Raw genomic sequence first — 18,564 nt, 5'->3', positions numbered from 1 at the left:
AGCAAAATCGTGCTGGAGGACCTATACATTCCTAGAGAGACCGTATTCATCAAATCCATACATAACCAAATACGCCAAATACGCAAATGTGGAGGGCTGGATGTATCTATAGTCAGAGGTGGATTGGCATTGCCTTCCTCAGGCTGAAAGAGGGATGCTTGCCCATGTTCACCCAATGGGTATCCATGGCCGAGTGGAGATTTGAACCCTGGTCTCCCAAAGTCCTATCCCAACTCTTAAACCAATGCACATTGGCTCCCATATTTCCAGTCCATTATTCCCAGAGAAGAACATGATGCAAAACAGACCGAGAAACCTACAGGGAGAGGAAGTGTCAGATTTTATTATTATAATTATAATTATAATTATTATTATTATTATTATTACACAGTTGAATCCAGTTCCTGGTACAAATATACATATTGGGGGACACTTGCAATGGGGCTGGGGTGGGTCGTCTGGCCCCACCGAGGGAAACATTTGCCACGAAACAGCCCTTGGAAGATCAGGGGTCAGGAGAAAGATGTTCCGGAGCAGACAAAAGGTTCCCTCCTCGGTCGTCTTGGGGGTCTTATCTGTCTGCGTTGCCCAGCCATCCCCAGCTCCGAAGCCCCCTGAAAAACACGCATTCCTCTGGAAGGGCAGTGAGGTCACTGGAACACGGTTGAGGGGTCTTCCGGTGGGTTGGTGGCAGCGGAGAAGGGAGGAGACGGTTCTGCAAAGACAAAACGCAACCCAGGTCACACCTGATGGACGACTGCAACCCGAATTCTCTATCAGCTATGTAGCTGATGGTGGCTCGCCCAGCTACAAATCCTAGGATTCCCTAGGAAGCAACCATGGATGTTGGAATTGAATCATGGTGGACAATTGGGTGGTGTCACTACAATTGATTCTTTGCTTTGATTCTGTGTTCCTGCATGGCACAGAGGCTGGCCCTTGTAGTTTCTTCCAACTCAACTCAAAATGGCAAAGGGTCTGGAGACCAAACCTTATGAGGAAAGACTTAGGGAGCTGGGTATTTTTCGCCTGGAGAAGGGACGGTTAAGAAGTGATACGACAGCCCTTTTTAAGTATTTCAAGGGGTTTCACATTGAGGATGGAGCAAGTTTCTTTTCTGCTGCTCCAGAGAATAGGATAAGGGACAATGGATGCAAGCTAAAAGTGATTCCACCTCAACATTAGGAGGAACTTCTTGATAGTAAGAGCTGTTGACAGCGGAAGACTCTCTCTCGGAGGATGGCGGAGTCTCCTTCTTTGGAGGTCTTTCAGCAGAGGATGGATGGCCATCTGTCAGGGATGCTTTGAGAGTTCTGCATGTCAGAATGGGGTTGGACTTTATGGTCCCTGGGGTCTCTTCCAACTCTAGGATTCTATGAACTCTATGATTCGATGACGTATGTAACAAAGATGGAAAAGTTGCAGAAATGGAGAACCATAATAATAAATTAGTTATGTTCATAGAATCACAGAATCCTAGAGTTGGAAGAGACTCCCAAGGGTCATCCCATCTAACCCCATTTCTGCCATGCAGGAATTCACAATGAAAGCACCCCCGACAGATGGCTTCTGTTTAAATATCTCCAAAGACATTCCGAGGGAGTGTGTTTTTATAGCTATGTAGTAGGCGATGGGTTACGCTTGTGTGCTTTGGTTTAATTTGCTTCGGCACTACATAACCCTTGGGGATCCATCTTCCACCAATGTGACCCTCGTGGGTACAATTCCATAGCCAGCCATGGAGAATGGGATTGGCAGCCAGGAATAATCTGGGTAGAATTGGGACATCACTATAGAGGTACAGAGAGCATGGACCACACCAGGTGACATCTCAGAAGTGACCACTCAGTGGAGTGGTCACTTGTTGTCCATCCCAAAATCCCCCGGCGTCCCAACTCTGCCTACCAGACCCAAAAGGGGATGCTGGGCAAGGTAGTACCCAACACCCACCATTGCAAAGATGGCTTGGCTGACCAAGAGGGGCAGCTGGGGTGTGTGCCAGGAAGCCTATGAATTATTGCGTTGGGGCAACACCAACCTTAAGTGAATTATTTATTAAGTGATTCCCAAACTTTTGTCCTCCAAGGTGTTTGGGACTTCAACTCCCAGAAGCCCCAACACTCAGGGATCCTGGGCACTGACGTCCAAAACATCCCGAGGATTAAAGTTTGGGAACCGCTGGTTTAGAGGACCGATGTTACCATTGTTTGTGAAAGGATGCATGGGATCCTTCTCTGCTGAGGACCCTCCGCTGCATCACTGAACACCAATAAAGCCGATCCGATAGCAGCAACATGCGCCTGTGTTTTGCACCCAAAGAACCCTTTTGGAGCACTGGGAATTAAACTATTTTCCAGAACGGGACTCCTCTGCAAGGATCACCTGATTCCTCGGGATCAACCTCATAGGTGGACGTCAAAGACCCCGTCTTCCACCGCCTGCGTGTCTTCCTCCTGGATTTCTGCAAGAACCAAATTGAACATGCATTGCAAAAGGAGCACCATAAACTGATTGCAAAAGGGAAAGAAACATAGACGACACACACAGAGAGAGACACAGTTTCTCCAAAGGGCAGTATCACAGAATCATAGCGTTGAAAGAGACCACAAGGGCCATTCCTAATATGCAGGAATACGCAAAGCAATCCCATTTTTTAAGTTTTAAGTGACTGTAATGGTTTAAAAAAGGCGATGAAAGCAAATTTCATGCAGTGGGTCAGAATTTCTTATTTCGGGAAGAAGTGCCCAAATTTTGTCATGGTCCCTGTCTATAGTTCTACGCTGGGTCCAAAACGTGAACTAGACTAGCTTGGCCAAATGAAAAACTGTCTCTTTCCAAACCACAGAAACACACACATCTGACCTTTTGGGTCCTTTATTTATTAATTGAATTGCATTTTATATTATTATTATTATTATTATTATTAGTTTCCAATGATTTCTTCCACTCCTTCCGGTATACTTTGCACAACGATGTGGCCAGATAAAGGCGCTGCACATGCATGGCTGAAACGTTCTCTCTTTGTTGCTGCAGGAAAGGATCGCCAAGTTTGGATCTCGTCTCCTTTCTGTCGCATCTCGCCACGCAAAACTGTAAAAAGGGCGAAAAGCTGTTCCAGGAAAGATAACAGCTCGCCCGTTTCCCAATCTGCTAGAAGCAAACAACAGAGAGAGCAACAACTGCGGTGTGATGATGCATCCTTGACTCCGTAAAATGAAACGATGGAGAACACCAGAGGGAGATGTTGCATCACTTTCTGCAAAGGTACCCTTGGTTGCATCAAGACTTAAAGTTTGCATTGGGATTTGTGGCGCAGGGTAAGATGGAGGATGCAGAGATCCTGGAAAGTGGATTCCCAGCCAAAACCCCTGGAAATATTAAAGAGACGTCCCAAGATACGTCTCTTGGAGGGGGGGGCATGTGCCAGACCCATTTAACCTGCGTTTTTTGACGCTGATTTCCCCCCCACATCTTTTGGGATAAATCTATTCCACACAAGTGTGTGAACCAGATGCGGATCGGAATCGATTTAAATTTGCCCTTCGGACAGCCGGAATGGGTCAAATTAATCCGTCAATGTGAACCACAAGTGGGTAATAGTGCACAATAGTGCAACACCGGCCGGTCTTGTGCACAAGTGCGAAACACCAGCCAGTCTTCAAATCCCTGCACCAGCACTGCCACCTAGCGTTGCAGCAATCTTGACAAGGATGGTGAGATCTTGCATGAGCCCCCCCCCAAAAAAATGAAGCGCGATCCCCCTCCCACCGAAAATAGTGGGGGAGTGGCGGCTGCAGGAAGCACCTGTTGGTAAGCATCCGCCCAAAAGAAAGCAAGCAGGAAGCCAAGCTGGGGAGGGCTGTTATCTGGAAGGGAAGCGGGTTTCCGGGACAGGAGGAACCGGGCTTCGGGTGTGGATGTGCAAAACACAGCTTGTGTGATCTTAGGCACTTTGTACAGAGACCGAAAACAACCCCAATTGGGTGGAGCGAGTGTTACAGAAAACTATGCATCTGCAAATCCACAAGCAATTGTTGCTCTGCCTTGCAAAGCCCTAAAAGGGCATACCTTCCAAATGTCCTGGGCCTCGTTCCCACTTAAAAATAAATCGGTTTGCGATCCAAATCAATGGATCGATTCGACAGCGGAGCGTGGTTCACACTATGTTTGCCCCAGTTGCATTTTTTCCTCTGTAAAATAATCCACTTGTGGTTCACATTCACAAACCGATCGGTTCAAAATGGACACACTGCGGCCGGCTGAAGGGCAAATTTAAATCGATTCCGATCTGCATCTGATTCACACTTGCGCGGAATCGATTTATCCAAAAAGCCGCGGGGAAAAATCAGTGTCAAAAAGGGTTAAATGGGTCTTGCGCATGGGTCTGCACCCCTAACCAAACCGCTTTGGCAATTTGGTCCAAGTGAGAACCAGGGTCATTCAAACCGGTTCAAACTGATTTGCAGTCCAGTTTAAAAGGTAGTGGGAATGAATGGTTTGGCAGGGGCTGTTGGGATTAATCTTCTGCTGTCCCATTGGGATGATGGGAGTCGCAACCCAAACACATCCCAGCATGCTGTCTCTCAATTATAGAAGCTGCACGTTGCTAAGGAAAAGGCCACTACGATTCAACAGAGGAGACCTGTTTCATCAATATTTCAGAATTCAGAGGGGAAAAAACATGGACTGAAAACAAACTTAAGGTTCCCATGGGAAACATTGCACAAATGGCCTCTTGTGGACCGGCCGCTGGTTCGAAACAAAGAGTCAAGCAGAAGAAGATTAACGTAAACAGACTTTTTCGCAACGCCGGAAACTGTGGCCAAGTTCCCCTTCAAGATCTGTCCTGCAACTGAGGCTTTTAAACTTTCATAAACAATCCGGGAGGAATGAGATAAGCGCATTTGCGCATGTCGTCCCAAGTGGCCAAACAAGCTGGGAAATATCCCGCGAGGATCTCTCCAAAGGAGATTGAGCATCCGTATCCATAAATCAACACAACGCTATGGCTAAAATGATATATATAAACCGGTCTTCACTTTAATAATACTCTTGATAGCATGGTTATTATTATTAAATATATTGAATTTATACCCCATCTTTCTCCTGGTAGAATTTCTCTCCTTGCAATTTCTATTCCTTGGTTCATGTTTCTGCCTCTGGAGCAGCAGAAAATAGCTGGATCTGGGTGGGTCAATGCCAGCCAGAATGCTCCAGGTTGATATTCCTTTGCCCACCTTGTGATGCTCACCACATCACAACCCTGCATCATGCAAAGGCACAAAAAGCCATACCTGTGTGCTTGAGAGAGGTCCTCCCCGGACGTGGCAAGGAGAAGCTGAAGGAGCGGGCAGGAAGACTGGCAGGCCCATCGAGGCTGACGCTCTTGGTGCGCTTGCGGCACTCGACGGAAAGGAGGTCCTTGCACTGCTTGTGGCAGCTCACCCCGCAGGCTGGATGGCAAAAGCAGAGACAGTTACAGCACACATTCTGAAGTATTTCCATACCACACAACTACAGTCGCCCCTCCGTTTTCGCGGGAGATCCGTTCCGGCCCCCCTTTGCGCGAAACTGCAACATTCAAGAGCCACTGGCTTGTATGGCGGTGTGTGCCCATGGTGCCTGAAGGCGCATGCCCTATTTTATCCCCCTCAATTTGTCACTCGCACATAAGTGAGGGACATGGATCCCAAGTCTGCGAAAACAGAGGGGCGACTGTACATTACTTTGATACCACTTTCATGGCTTCAGATTACTGTATCCGTGGATTTGCAGCTTGGCATGTGGCACCCATGGGACCCTTTCACACAACACAAATACAGTGGGTCCTTGGTATCTGCTGGGGTTCCATGGATGCTCAAGTCCCATTATGTACAATGGCATAGTAAAATGGTGTCCCTTGTAGCAAATAGCAAAATCAAGCTTTGCTTTTGGGTATGCAGATGTTTTCCATAGATTCAAGCCGAGGATGCTCGAATCCATGGGTTAAAAAATCCATGGACATGGAGGGCTAACTATATAGCACTATGATTCCTGCCATGGCTACATCCTATAGAAACCTGGCATGCGTAGCTTGGTGCGTTCTTTGGCAGAGGCTTCTCGGTGCCGTCTCTGCAAACTGCAAATCCCCAGCAACCATTACACAGAATGGAGACTGCAGTCAAGAAATCAGAAGACTAGGAGTTGGAAGGGCAGCTATGCACTAGACAAGATCCTGAAGTGTCAGGATATATATCATTGAATACTAAAGTTAGGATTGTCCGCGGCATTGCATTTCCAGTTTCTAGGTATTGTTGTGAAACCTGGACACAGTGAAGTAGGAGAATCGGCTGATTTGAAATATGGCGCTGGAGGAGAGACCATGGATGGGTAAAAAAGACAAATGGGTCCTAGAGCAAATTAAGCCTGAACACCATCTTTCTCACTACTAATCCCTGAATCCTGTTCCCCGAAAAACGTACCTCGACATTTGAGGCCTTGCTTGTAGAGTCCGAGGATCTGGAAGAAGGAAATATGAGAGACACAAAGAGAGAGAAAGATTTTCACTATGGATGGGTATGAGTATTGGTATAGAAAATGTTTGCTGCTCTATACATATAACTCCCTAAACACACTCTGTCTCTTGCACCTTCAGTTTTGTGGCCACTGGAAAAGCGAACGGGATCCTTTGCAAAGTCTGTCGGAGATTTGCAAGGGTTTTCTTGGGGCTCGTCCAGATTCGGTTGTTTACCCGCGTCTCTCATTCCAGAATATACCGCAACAACAAAAACCCACACAAAGGTACCCACCCAGCTGCCCACATCTGTGACTCTGGATGCAACCTCAGCAGAAAGCTGCACAATGCAAAAACAAAACTAGGCAAAAACTGGGCCAGACGGTTCAGCTTGGAATAAAAGTCACATTAAACACTCAGACACAAAATCTTGTTGGTGAATACATACATACATACATACATACATACATACATACATATAGACCGGGGGATGAATGGCTTACCAGACCCTTGCAGTGGCGACAAGCGACAGGGCGCAAGAACGTGGTTTCGTGGAAGCTGTGGATGAAGCCCATCTTGCCGTTGAGCTCCGTGCTGGACTTCATGAAATAGGAGATCATCTCCTCACGACTGATGCAGCCGTCCCTGCGTTGCAGAAAGGTGCGTTAAAAGGGTCGAGGAGACGGCTGGGATTCAGGACAAAGCTCATGCAAAACATTGGAGGCATTGGCCAATAGTATTGTCCAGAACACACAACGCAAGCTAGGAGAGGCTGCTGCAGTTTGCTTTTGCCTGAGCCTCCCGGGAAGGGCAAGCTTCTGCCTCCTCCTTTCCTCTCTCTGCAGCTGAATTCATTTAATGCAGACTGTTTTTGCATCTCAGTTTGCAGCAATTGGAGCAAGTTGCGGAGAAAGGGGCGAAGTGGGAGGAAGAAAGAGAAACCAGGACGTTTCAAAAGCGGATGGAAAAGTGGGATGGCAGAGGATTAATCTGAAACTGCCCTTGCCAAACTGGGAAAGGAGGTCGGATACATTTGCCGAACCGACAGCTGTGCCGCAAAAAGTCGAGATGCCCAACCCAGTCGCCGCTGCAATCCATTTCTACTTAGCAGCTGAGGCGCTCCAGTTTAGTCATTCGTTTATTTATTTAGATAAAAAACCCTCATCTCCGACATTTTAGGATGCTCCAGAGGCCCTCGGAGTGGCTTTGCCGAAGAGTCTTAAAATAAAACCGCGCTCAGAAAGTAATTACAGGAACATAAATGGCACAGTCTCCGTATGGAAGGGAGATAAATCCGGGCACCGTTTCCTGCCTCCGCTCTTATTCTCCCCTCGTGTCGATAATTAGGTCAGTTCATTCGAAAACGCAGACCCAAGCAAAAATTCTCCCAGCATCTCCAGCTCTGCCTACGCAAGCTTTTGCCATCAGCTGTGACAGAGTTGGTAAAATGCTTCTTTTTTGGATTGCAACTCCCAAAATCCTCATGATCCATGGCTGGTTGGAGTGGAGGCACTAGTCACAGCAGTCCAAAAATGGAAATTTTCCAAGTTCTGACATGATCACTAAATGGAAATGCCATGCTCAGATATAGTCTGCCTCTCCAGATGTTTTGGCCTTCAGCTCCCAGAATTCCACACTGTTGGTCAAGCTGGCTGGGGCTTCTGGGAATCGAAGTCCAAAACCCCTGGAGGACCAAAGTTTGGGAACCACTGGCTTAGAAGATCAAATGAACTTAGAAGATCGAATGAACTTAGAACAGTGCTTCCCAAACTTTGGTCTTCGAGATGTTTTGGATTTTAGCTCCATAATTCGAAACTGTTGGCCAAGCTGTCTGGGGCTTCTGGGAACCGAAATCCAAACACCTGGAGGACCAAAGTTTGGGAACCACTGGCTTAGATGATCAAATGCTTCAAGGGATCAGACCAAGATCCTCTTGGTTCCCACACAGTTTGAGGGTGGAGCAGCAACTAACGGAAACCAACACGACTCATAAGGGGGAAACCCCAGTGCTTTGGTTACAAAACAGAAGATTGCAGCCTTTGCATCGAAGGCAGCTGCGAGGAGGTTTTTGCATGCAGCCAAGCCAGGCGGTCACCAAATAAGGCACGTTTCTCAGGCCACTTGATGCCTGGGAAGGGAAACTCAAGAGTCCAAAGCGGTTGCACCAGATCTCTGAGCGAGAGGCGCAGCTAGATGCAAAGGGCGAGTGGGCCGGGTGCCAGGAGTCCTGGGTTCACTCCCCGGGAGATGGATGATGCCCTGAAATATTTGGCTTGGCTTCCCCCAGCCTGCTAAAAGAACATGCCGTCCACTCCCACATTTCCTTCTCTCCGCTCTCTCTCTCTCTAAGAAAGACGCACGCTTTCCAATGTGTCCGAAATTCTCATAATCGCAGAAAGGGCTCCCGAGGGCCACCTAGTCCAGCCTCCTCGGTTTTGTTGTCGTCTGCCTTCTGGGTTGCGGAGACCTTAAGGCCGCGGTTCCCAAACTTTGGTCCTCCAGACGATTTGGGCTTCAGCTCCCAGGATTCCATACTGTCGGCCAAGCTGGCTAGGGCTACTGGGAACTGAAGTCCAAAAAACCTGGAGGACCAAAGTTTGGGAACCACCGCCATAAGGCAAAGCTATGATGGGGTTTTCTTGGCAAGAGCTGTCCAGACTAGGTCTTCCCCTGAGGCTGAGAGAGTGTGATCCTGCTTGGGAACCCAACTCACTGGTTCTCGTCCAGGTCTCCGAATTTGCAGAGGTACGGGAAGTTATTCCGGATGATGTTGAACTCTTCCTGCGAAATGTGTCCATCGCCGTCCACGTCAAAGTTTCGGAAGACGGACTGGGGAAAAAAAACAAGAAAGGGGATGAATCCTGCAGCCTTTCCAGATGTGCTTCTGCATTGCAGCTCCCAGCATTCCTCGGCATTGACTATGCTTCCTGGGGTTGCTGGGAACTGGAATCCAACAACCAATAGCCATATGAATCGCATCCCAGGCCTCTTCCAAATGCATCTTCTATAAGAGTCCCCCGCATGTGCATGCAATCTCTCCTACCTCCACCATCTTTTCAATGTGTTTGCGCACCACCGCCTGGTCCGGCTTCGGTTTGGGCACCGATGCCCACTCTTCCATCATCACAGGCTGCGGAGGCGGGGTGGACGATGTGGGGCTGGAAGGCTGCAAAAGAGGAACGTCACCCTATGTAAATGCATGCTTCTTTGGATCGTCCTGGAAGAGCCCTGAAAGACTGGTGACTTGGCCATGCTGTTGTTTCTTGTTGCACATCTTCAAGTCGTTTCTGACACATGGCAACCCTGAGGTGAACCTACCATTTCTTAAAGGACATCTAGGGTCACTGGTAGATTTTCAAAGTCAAGGAAATGTAATGTTAATTTAATTGAATGCCCATTTGCAAACCTACCACGGCCAAAGGTGGAGGTGCCATCCTGCAGGTAGCCCTCCCTACCATCTGAACTAAGACCAGAAACAGAAAATGCAGGCCTTATGACTAACATCTTCAATTCCTTTCTCCTCTTTGACTGAGGAAGAAGAAGCCAGTGAGACTTGGAAAGCTTGCAACATGGAATTGTGCATTCTGGTTGGCACACTAAAGGTCTCACTGTTCGGATGGTACTGCATTAGCTATCACTTCTTAGCAAGGTTTCTTCAGAGGAGGTTTGCCCTGGCCTTCCCCTGAGGCTGAGAGAGTGTGACTTGCCCAAGGGCACCCATTTTGGTATGCCAATATCGGAAGCTGGGAAAGCAAAGAGGGTGATGAGATGAGAGGAAAAGGAGGAGAAACTGAGGAGTTGGAGGAGAAGCAAAGGAATTGGATCACAAATGCACAGTTTCATCCGGCCAACTGCTTTGCTCTTGTTCTATAGGAAATGGGACCCCAAGGGAGGAAGCCACAGGACAGTCTGGGAAGAAAGGATAAGTTAAGACCCAACACTCCCTCCTGCAAAGGATGGGAAATTGCTCTCTTAAAGTCATCCTCATTCGTTATTATAGGGTTTGGCAAAGTAACTCGCTGCTGCTATTCCCTACCATGTTTCCAAAAGGGTAATGCAAAGTCAAGTCACTTAGACTCATAGCAATTCTATAACAGGGTTTTCTTGGGAAAAGATGTTTGGAGGAGGTTCGCCATGGCTTTCCCCTGAGGCTGAAAGAGTGTGACTTCTTGCCCAAGGGCACCCAGTGGGTTTCCATTGTCAAGCTGGTGATTCAAACCATAGTCTTCCAGAGTCCTGGTCCAACGCTCAAAGCATAGCACAAGATATCTCATTATGCCTGTGTATGAAATCCGGTATGGCATTGTGGCTTGAACGCTAGACTATGACCAGGGCATAAAAAACCACTATGCAACCTTGGGCAAGGTCACACTCTCTCAGCCTCAGAGGATGGCAAACCCCTCTGAAGAGACGTGCCAAGAAAACCCCCATTAAAGGTTGCCTTTAGGGTCACCAAATAACTTGAAGGCATGCAGCAGCAACAATGCAATGCAGGTACTCCAAAACCCGAAACACTTCTGGTGCCAAGCATTGCTGATAAGGGAGACTCAGCTTGCAAGGATCTCCCTTCTTGGAATTTAAATCCAAGCCTTATCCTTTGGAGCAACCGGAAACAAACTCCATCTTCCACGTTACGTCCCTTCCTATGTTTAAAAGACAGCTCTTGGATTTGGCTTTCCGCCTTGTCCTGTTGTCTATGGATTGCGGAGTGCTGGCGATGTGGGGAAGACATGCGCGCTTACCGTGGACTTGTTGCGGGGTTCCCGTTGAAGGGAGAGCTGGTAGATCTCCTCTTCGGTCTGGTACTGATCCAGGGAGACCTGCAAAGAAAGACAACCAAGTCAGAGGGACAGAAACCCAGCATCTCCTTGCAAAGGCAGTGTGATGGATGGGAGGGTTGTCATTGCTATCGTGTGCCTACATTTCCAACGTACAGCGACCCTAAGGCGACCATATCATGGGGTTTTCTCAGCAGGATTTGGTCCAGAGGAGCTTTGCTATGGCCTTCACTTGAGGCTGAGAAAGTGTGACTTGCCCATGGTTACCCAATGGGTTTCATGGCTGAGTGGAGATTCGAACCCTGGTCTGGGTTCTTCTCCCAACTGTTATGAGGGCTGGTAAAAGAATTCATAAAATCAATGTTTGGGTTTGGGTCTGGGTCTGCTTTGGAATAGGAAATCAAACCCGGATCTCCTTTTTTTCAGGAGACTCATCCTTTGCTGCCTAGAATTAAAGTCTTTTTACATAGGAAAAAGCAGCTGCAGAGTGTGCTATTGTCCAGCCTTGTTGTGTAGGCTGGGGTGGGCAACCTAGTGAGTTCGATGGCTGAAGCAGGCGAGAATGGCAAACAAAAGAACAAACTGCCCGAAACCGATGCGTCACAGATCGGCTTGGACCAATACAGATCTATTTTAGAAACCCATCCTTTTTCCGTCCGCAGTTTGCCCTGCCTGGCCCAGACGTCGCACTCCGAAGCCTTGCAAATTCCTCTGCGTTTCATCCTCCGCTTGCCAACTTCACACATTCTCTCCTCCCACTGTGTTCCTCTCTTTTCTCCCTTTTCATCTAACTCTCCATCCCACCCATGAAATTATTTTTTCGCGCACCAACTCCCCTTCCGAAGTCGGAACAGCATTCCATGACAACCCTCGCACTTTTGCCACTTGCCAAGTATACCCGCCATGCCCACTTTTCAGTCTGGGGTCATCCCTCTGCAATTGCGACGTTGGCTTTGGCGGATTTGAGTGATATCTTCCCAAGGAATCTCTAGGTCCTCCAGCGCGACTTGACCATAGAGTCCCAACGGAGGACCTAGAAATTCCTAGAGGAAACGCTTCTATCAGAAAACAACTCCTAGAGAACACAATTCTACGGTTAACGTTCGGCGGATGTCGACTATAGAGTTGCACTGGAGAACCTACAGATTAAACACTTCTCTAGGCATTTGTAGGTCCTCCGGTGCAACTCTATGGTTCTCTTTTGGTGGACGTTGACCATAGAGTTGCTTTGGAAAACATAGAGATTCCTAGAGAGAACACTTCTCTAGGCATTTGTAAATCCTCTAGCGCAATTCTATGGTTAACTTTTGGTGGATGTTGACTATAGAGTTAATTCCTATATATATATCTATCTACAGTCCGCCCTTCCCTCACGTGGGGGATCCGTTCCGGCCTCCCTGCGTAAGGGAAAAACACAGATGCTCAATACAGTGGCAGCGTGCAGGGCGCATGCCATGGGAGCATGCACCATTGTTTCCTTCTGGCACTCGCCTCCCTTTCGTCGCGGCTTACAGCATATGCTGGAAGCCGCGTAAAATGCACCCGCGTATAACGTGGGTGCAGTGTGTGTGTGTGTGTGTGTGTGTGTGTGTGTGTGTGTATTTATAGACTATAGAGTATGTAATTGGGGATTCCAATGTTTCCAAGACTGGACGGCTGGTGCGCACATCCGTTGCAGATGAGCATGACGCCTCTTACCATGAGCAAGTTGAGGAGGTCGGGGTTGGCCTCGAAGGGCGGACGGATGCTTTGCACCATGGCCAGCTCGCTCAGGATGATGAAGAGCTGCTGCATCTTGTTCCCGTTGAGACAGGTATGGGCCCGGTCCAGCCAGTCCGGAAGGGCCACATGGACGGCCACCAAGTCCTTCAGGTGGACCCCCAGGATGGGGAACTTGAAGCCCACGCACTCGGCAAAGCGCCGCCGGTAGCGGCTGTAGTTCCCGGCTGAGCTGAGCAATTCGAGGAGAGACTCCCACACCTGAAAAGAGAGAGCTAGTGTTGAAAGGCACTCCCAGGACTTATGATATTGTTGTTGTTGTTGTTGTTGTTGTTATTATTATATTTATCTATATCCTGCCTTCCTCCGGTTATAGGGAGGCTTATCCCTCCTCTGCTCAGTAAAGTCAGTCTGGAGGACAAATCACAAAGCAATGCAAAGGGAAGGGAAAAGCAAAAGGAAAGGAGAGGAATAAGAGGCACACTCTCGAGAAATTAGGTACCCCCTACGAGAATGTTGTTGTTGTTGTCATTTTGTTGTTGTTGTGTGGCTTCAAGATGTTTCCGACTCACGACGACTCTAAGGAAAACCCACCATGGAGTTTTCTTGGCATGTTTCTTCGGAGGGGGTTTGCTGTTGCCATCCTCTGCGGCTGAGAGAGTGTGGCTCATTGGATTTCCCAGCGGGTTTCCATGCAGAGCTAGGATTTGAACCCTGGTCTCCAGAGCCATCGTCTAACGCTATACTTCCTAAGCTCCATCAGCCAAGCTTTGGGTTAGATATTAAGAACTTGTCGAAATGATGTTATGTGCCTTTGGGCCATTTCCGGCTGAAGGCAACCCTACCGCAGGGTTTTCTGGGGCTGAGAGCGTGGGACTGGTTACCCACTGGGTTTCCATGACTAAGTGGGGATTCAAACCCTGGTCCCCAGAGTCGCGTTCCAAAGCACAAAGCACTGCACCCCCCTCTGTCAAAACCTAGCTCTGCTCATGAGGACTTGTGGCTTGCAACTTACAACTGAACCATTCATGACCCCCCCCCCCCCAAAAACCCCAAAGGTAGGACTGGGCCCTCGAAGAACCGTACCTAAACTCCAAACCCATGCTCTCCGACATTTCACCGATGCAAACCAAGCAACATCAGAGTGTGGTCAAGACGGCAAACGTTATTAATGAGTAAGAAGACTAGAAAGCTAGGAGAGGGTGCCGCAGTTTGCTTTTTGCCCATATCTACTGAGTTACAACTTTCGCACTCTGGACTCAGTCTGCAGCAATTGAAGTAAGCCAAGGACGGAAAGGGGGAAAGCGGGAGGAGGAAAGGGGAACCGGGACATTTTAAAGCATCCGGGGAAATGGGATGGCAGAGGTTGAATCAGGGTTTTCCCCTGCTATGCAACCCCCATAACTGCCCCATCCGCAGCTATGGATCAAGCTAAGGCAATTGCACCACTTACCTTCGTGGTCTCTGGGCTCACGAAACTGTGGGTCTCCTTAAGGCGGGAGATGGAGCTGTGGCCGAGACCGCCTACGACGGCCATCAACGTGTTGAAGTTCTGCAGCTGGAGCAACCTCTGGAAGCACAGGCAAATGGACGGTCAGTTCGTAGAGATGGAAGGGATCCCCAAGGGTCATCCAGACCAACCCCTTGCCAGGGGCAATGGGGACAGCAAAGCAAAGTGATGGTGGTAAGAAAGAGACACATGTGAGTCCATGCACATATCCAGTAAAACCATGAATTTGGGGCCAAGGGACTGTACTCTTTTCCAGACGTGAGTATGTCTACACTGCAGAAATAAAGCAGTCTGATACCACTTTAAATGCCGTGGAGCAACAGGACTTCAAGTGGTATCAAACTGCCTTATCTCTATAGTATAGATGTCTTGTAAGCATATGAATAAAACCAAAACGGCTGTTGCCGCTGGAGTGCAAACGCTGCCGGAAAAAGTCCGCGAAATGAAGACGCAAAAAGTAAATGCGTTGCAAAACGCACAAATGCCCTCACAACCTTTTTTGGAAGATTTGGACGCGTGTGCGGCTTTCTTTTCTGTGCATTCTGCAAATAAAAAATGCGGGTCAAGATTCGGACCCATAAAAGAGAAGCAACCTCTTGGGAACTCGAAAGTCTAAATCTGAAACAACCGCCATAAAAACGCATGCGATCTCTACGAACAAAAGAGGACGAATGGAGGAAAATGCAAAGCAAGCGACATCGATTCGTTTTTCCTTTTTGCCTGGCAAGGAATATCCTTTTTGCAATTCCGCCTTGATCTATGAATGTATAAATAGATTTTTATCGAGCCGGCTCTCTTTTTTCTCCCCCTTCGCCTTTCGAAGGAAAGCAACCCGGGGAGAAAAAAGGATGCTCTGAACTTCTCGCCGCCCGTCGGGGACAAGCAAAATGAAAGGGGTTTGATTTATATAGCTGCCTCCCAGCCGGTCAGCCGAGCTCATTATTAGCCTTATAAGCAGCGGCAAGGTAAAATTCGGAGTCATTTGGAGAGGCGGCAGAGGAGGAGGAGAAGAAGGCGCTGCCAAATAGTAAGAGAAAACCACAAAGTAGACCCATTAAGGGAGGTCGGGGAGGCCGCAACGTGAGCCAGCGGTGTGACGCAGCGGCCAAAAGGGCCAACGCGATTCTGGGCTCCATCAACAGGAATTGCAGATTAAAAACCACTGCAATTAAAAAGGATATTGTCCACACAGCATAGTAGTTTGAATGTTGGACTAGGACCTAGGTTTGAATCCCAGCTCGGCCACGGAAACCACTTGGGCAAGTCGCACTCTCTCGGCCTCAGAGGACAGCCATCACAAACCTGCTCTGAACGGACCTTGCCACGGAAACCTCACGATTTAATTGTTTTAATTGTTTTATTATAATATAGTGTGGAGGGAATTGATGGAACGTATTTTAATATACACTGCGTTTTAGATTGTATTTTATCCATTATTGTGAGCCACCTTGATCCTGCAGGAGAGATGGTACGTAAATAAAAATTATTATTATTATTATTATTATTATTATTATTATTATTATTATTATTCCTAAGTCGAAAATGACTTGAAGTCACACAGTAACAAATTAATAATAACAATAACAATAATAATAACCATTATCGATATCATTTTTAGTTTTGCAATTACAGATGGAGCTCTGTATCCACCGATTCTTTATCCACTGAAACAAGCATCCACGGCTTGAAAATAGTCTCTCATTCATATATATATATATATATATATATATATATATATATATATCCTTGATTTTGCCATTTTATATAAGAGACACCATTTGACTATGCCATTGTATCTAATGGGACTTGAGCCTCCATGGAAGAAGGCATCATCACAGCATCCCCAAAAGCCAGAGGACCCAAAGGGATGCGGAACACCTGGGCGTCCAACCCATCGTCCCCGGTCTCCTCACCTGGGCCACCATGACGAACCGGGTGATGACCTGGGCCCTTTGCTGCGCTGTGGGCTTGCTCAGCACCATCAGCTGCACCCATTGGGAGACGCTGTTGAAGAGGGTGATGAACCGCTCCAGGATGGGGTTGTCCACGGTGCACCCGTGCGTGACAAAACTGTGGTAGTCCTGGAACTGGGGACGCAAGAAGGAAGGAAGATACTTAGACTGGTGGCGGAAAAAGAAAGTGGTCAGTGTTATCGTCGGCCTGAATCCTGGTGGACACTCAATGTCTTGAGTCTCCCTAAGTGGACTTCCCATCTGTGGGAATGAGAACTGGACGGTGCCACAAAATGCAATGTGTGCATTACAGTTGGCCCTCTGTATCCACGGATTCAAGCACCCATGACTTGAAAACATTCCCCCCCCCCCAAAAAAAAATATAAATTCCATATCACAAACCTTGATTTTGCCATTTTATACTTTGGTTTTGCCATTTTATATAAGGGACAATATTTGACTATGCCACTGTATTTAATGGGACTTGAGCATCCATGGTTTTTTGTATCCATAGAGGTCTTGGAACCGAACCTCAGTGGATACCCAGGGTCCGTTGTATATTCCAAAAATCAAAGCTTGATTTTGTCATCTTGTATAAGGGACATCATTTCACTACACTAGTGTGTGTGTGTGTGTGTGTGTATGGGATACCATTTGACTATGCCACTGTATTTAATGGGACAGTTGGCATCCAGAGAGGTCCTGGAAACAAACCTCAGCAGGTACCAAGGGTCCACTATACCGTATATTCCAAAAAGGAAAGCTTGATGTGACTTGAGAATCCATGGATTTTGGGATCCACAGAGAGGTCCTGGAACCAAAGCCGAGTAAATACCAAGGGGCCAGTATATATTCCAAAAAGCAAAGCTTGGTTTTGTCATCTTGTATAAGGGACACCATTTTACTACACCATTTTATATATATAAGGGACACCATATGACTATGCCATTGTATTTAATGGGACTTGAGCATCCATGGAATTTGGTATCCATGGGGGGATCCTGGAACCAAAGCCCAGCAGACACCAAGGGCCCACTGAATTACATAGGGAAGCCAATGGGACCAACACTGGATGCAGAAGGAAAAAGCAAGTTAAGGAGATGTGAAACGGAAGTGCAAAACTTTCTAGCGCATCTTGATCCGCTTGCATGCACCAAACGCACGATGGCTGCCATCCCCATCCTCACCAGAATCTTGCTGAAGGAATGGTACTCCAGGTGAGTCAAGTGTTCGGCCAGCTCCCCGGACTCCAGGTGGTCAAAAAGTAGGGACGTCTTGCGCTTCTTCTGCGCCACTGTCTGACGTTGCGTGACCTGCCTCTTCCACTTGTAGGTCGGTCTAGGAGGGCACAGAAGAGGGGAGCATTTTCGTGGGGAGGCATGCAAAAAGGAGATGGCATTGGCCAGACTAGCTGGTTGGCAAAGCAAAAGGTGGTCGGAGGTAAAGACTGGCACATGATCTGGTTACAATTTGCTGGGCAGCTTGCAGGAATATCACACCAGAGCTTGGAAAAATTGCATTTTGGTACTGTAGCTCCCATAATGTGAGGACTTTGCCTGCTTTGGGGCGAGACAGATGGGATTTATAGTCTCTGAGGGACTGGAAAAACATTCATCGGAGACCAGTCCCCCGATCGGAGCATATAAGCATCAAGAAAACCATCCGAAGCACCGGGAGGATGGGAAGTACAGTCACAGGCAGACCTATTTGAATGTCAGCTCCCAGAATGCAACAGCCATAATGCCGGCTGGGGTATTGTGGGAGAAGCAGTCCAAGAAAGGAACCTCCCCAAGATCTGGTTGTAGGGGAAGGGGGGACACGTCCCCGCAGTTTACCTACACGCTCTCTATGTCAATGAGGCTGCTGTGACGTTCGTGCCCTTCCCGGCCCAGAAGTTCCTTCAGTTCCTTGATCTGCTCGGCCAATTCGGGGTTGAGATCGAATTCTGCCGGGAACGCCGAGATCCAGTATCTGAGAGGAGCAGGAGTGAGACGGTCAGTGGTGAAGCCGGAGGAGAAAATCCAGCCTCTATCCAAGAGCCACCTCACCTCTCCGAATCAAAACCACTGGTGCACCAAGAGTGACCCCAGGAAGACAAGATGGTGTCCCTCA

The 18,564-nt window shown here is 48.0% G+C and overlaps 1 protein-coding gene across 7 annotated transcripts in view; it reads right to left on the bottom strand.

The window, feature by feature from the left end:
• Positions 1–327: 327 nt before the first annotated feature.
• Positions 328–18,564, bottom strand: part of RASGRP2 (RAS guanyl releasing protein 2) — a 28,643-nt gene continuing 10,406 nt past the window's right edge. For all 7 annotated transcript variants that reach the window (XM_089483782.1, XM_089483788.1, XM_089483783.1 and 4 more), the window contains 13 exons: positions 18,292–18,423; positions 17,640–17,790; positions 16,414–16,587; positions 14,444–14,560; positions 12,970–13,251; positions 11,236–11,313; positions 9,537–9,659; positions 9,207–9,322; positions 6,997–7,138; positions 6,462–6,498; positions 5,295–5,453; positions 2,383–2,461; positions 328–715 (listed from right to left, as the gene is read on the bottom strand). In XM_089483782.1, the coding sequence (XP_089339908.1) occupies positions 2,403–2,461; positions 5,295–5,453; positions 6,462–6,498; positions 6,997–7,138; positions 9,207–9,322; positions 9,537–9,659; positions 11,236–11,313; positions 12,970–13,251; positions 14,444–14,560; positions 16,414–16,587; positions 17,640–17,790; positions 18,292–18,423 (1,570 nt within the window). In that variant the 3' untranslated portion in view covers positions 328–715; positions 2,383–2,402. The remainder of the gene's footprint in view (positions 716–2,382; positions 2,462–5,294; positions 5,454–6,461; positions 6,499–6,996; positions 7,139–9,206; positions 9,323–9,536; positions 9,660–11,235; positions 11,314–12,969; positions 13,252–14,443; positions 14,561–16,413; positions 16,588–17,639; positions 17,791–18,291; positions 18,424–18,564) is intronic.

This window comes from Sceloporus occidentalis, unplaced genomic scaffold (assembly GCF_023333645.1).
Source record: "Sceloporus occidentalis isolate IW3139 unplaced genomic scaffold, rSceOcc1.0.p SCAF_20, whole genome shotgun sequence".
Lineage (NCBI taxonomy): Eukaryota > Metazoa > Chordata > Lepidosauria > Squamata > Phrynosomatidae > Sceloporus > Sceloporus occidentalis.
This window is presented reverse-complemented; position numbering and strand designations above follow the sequence as displayed.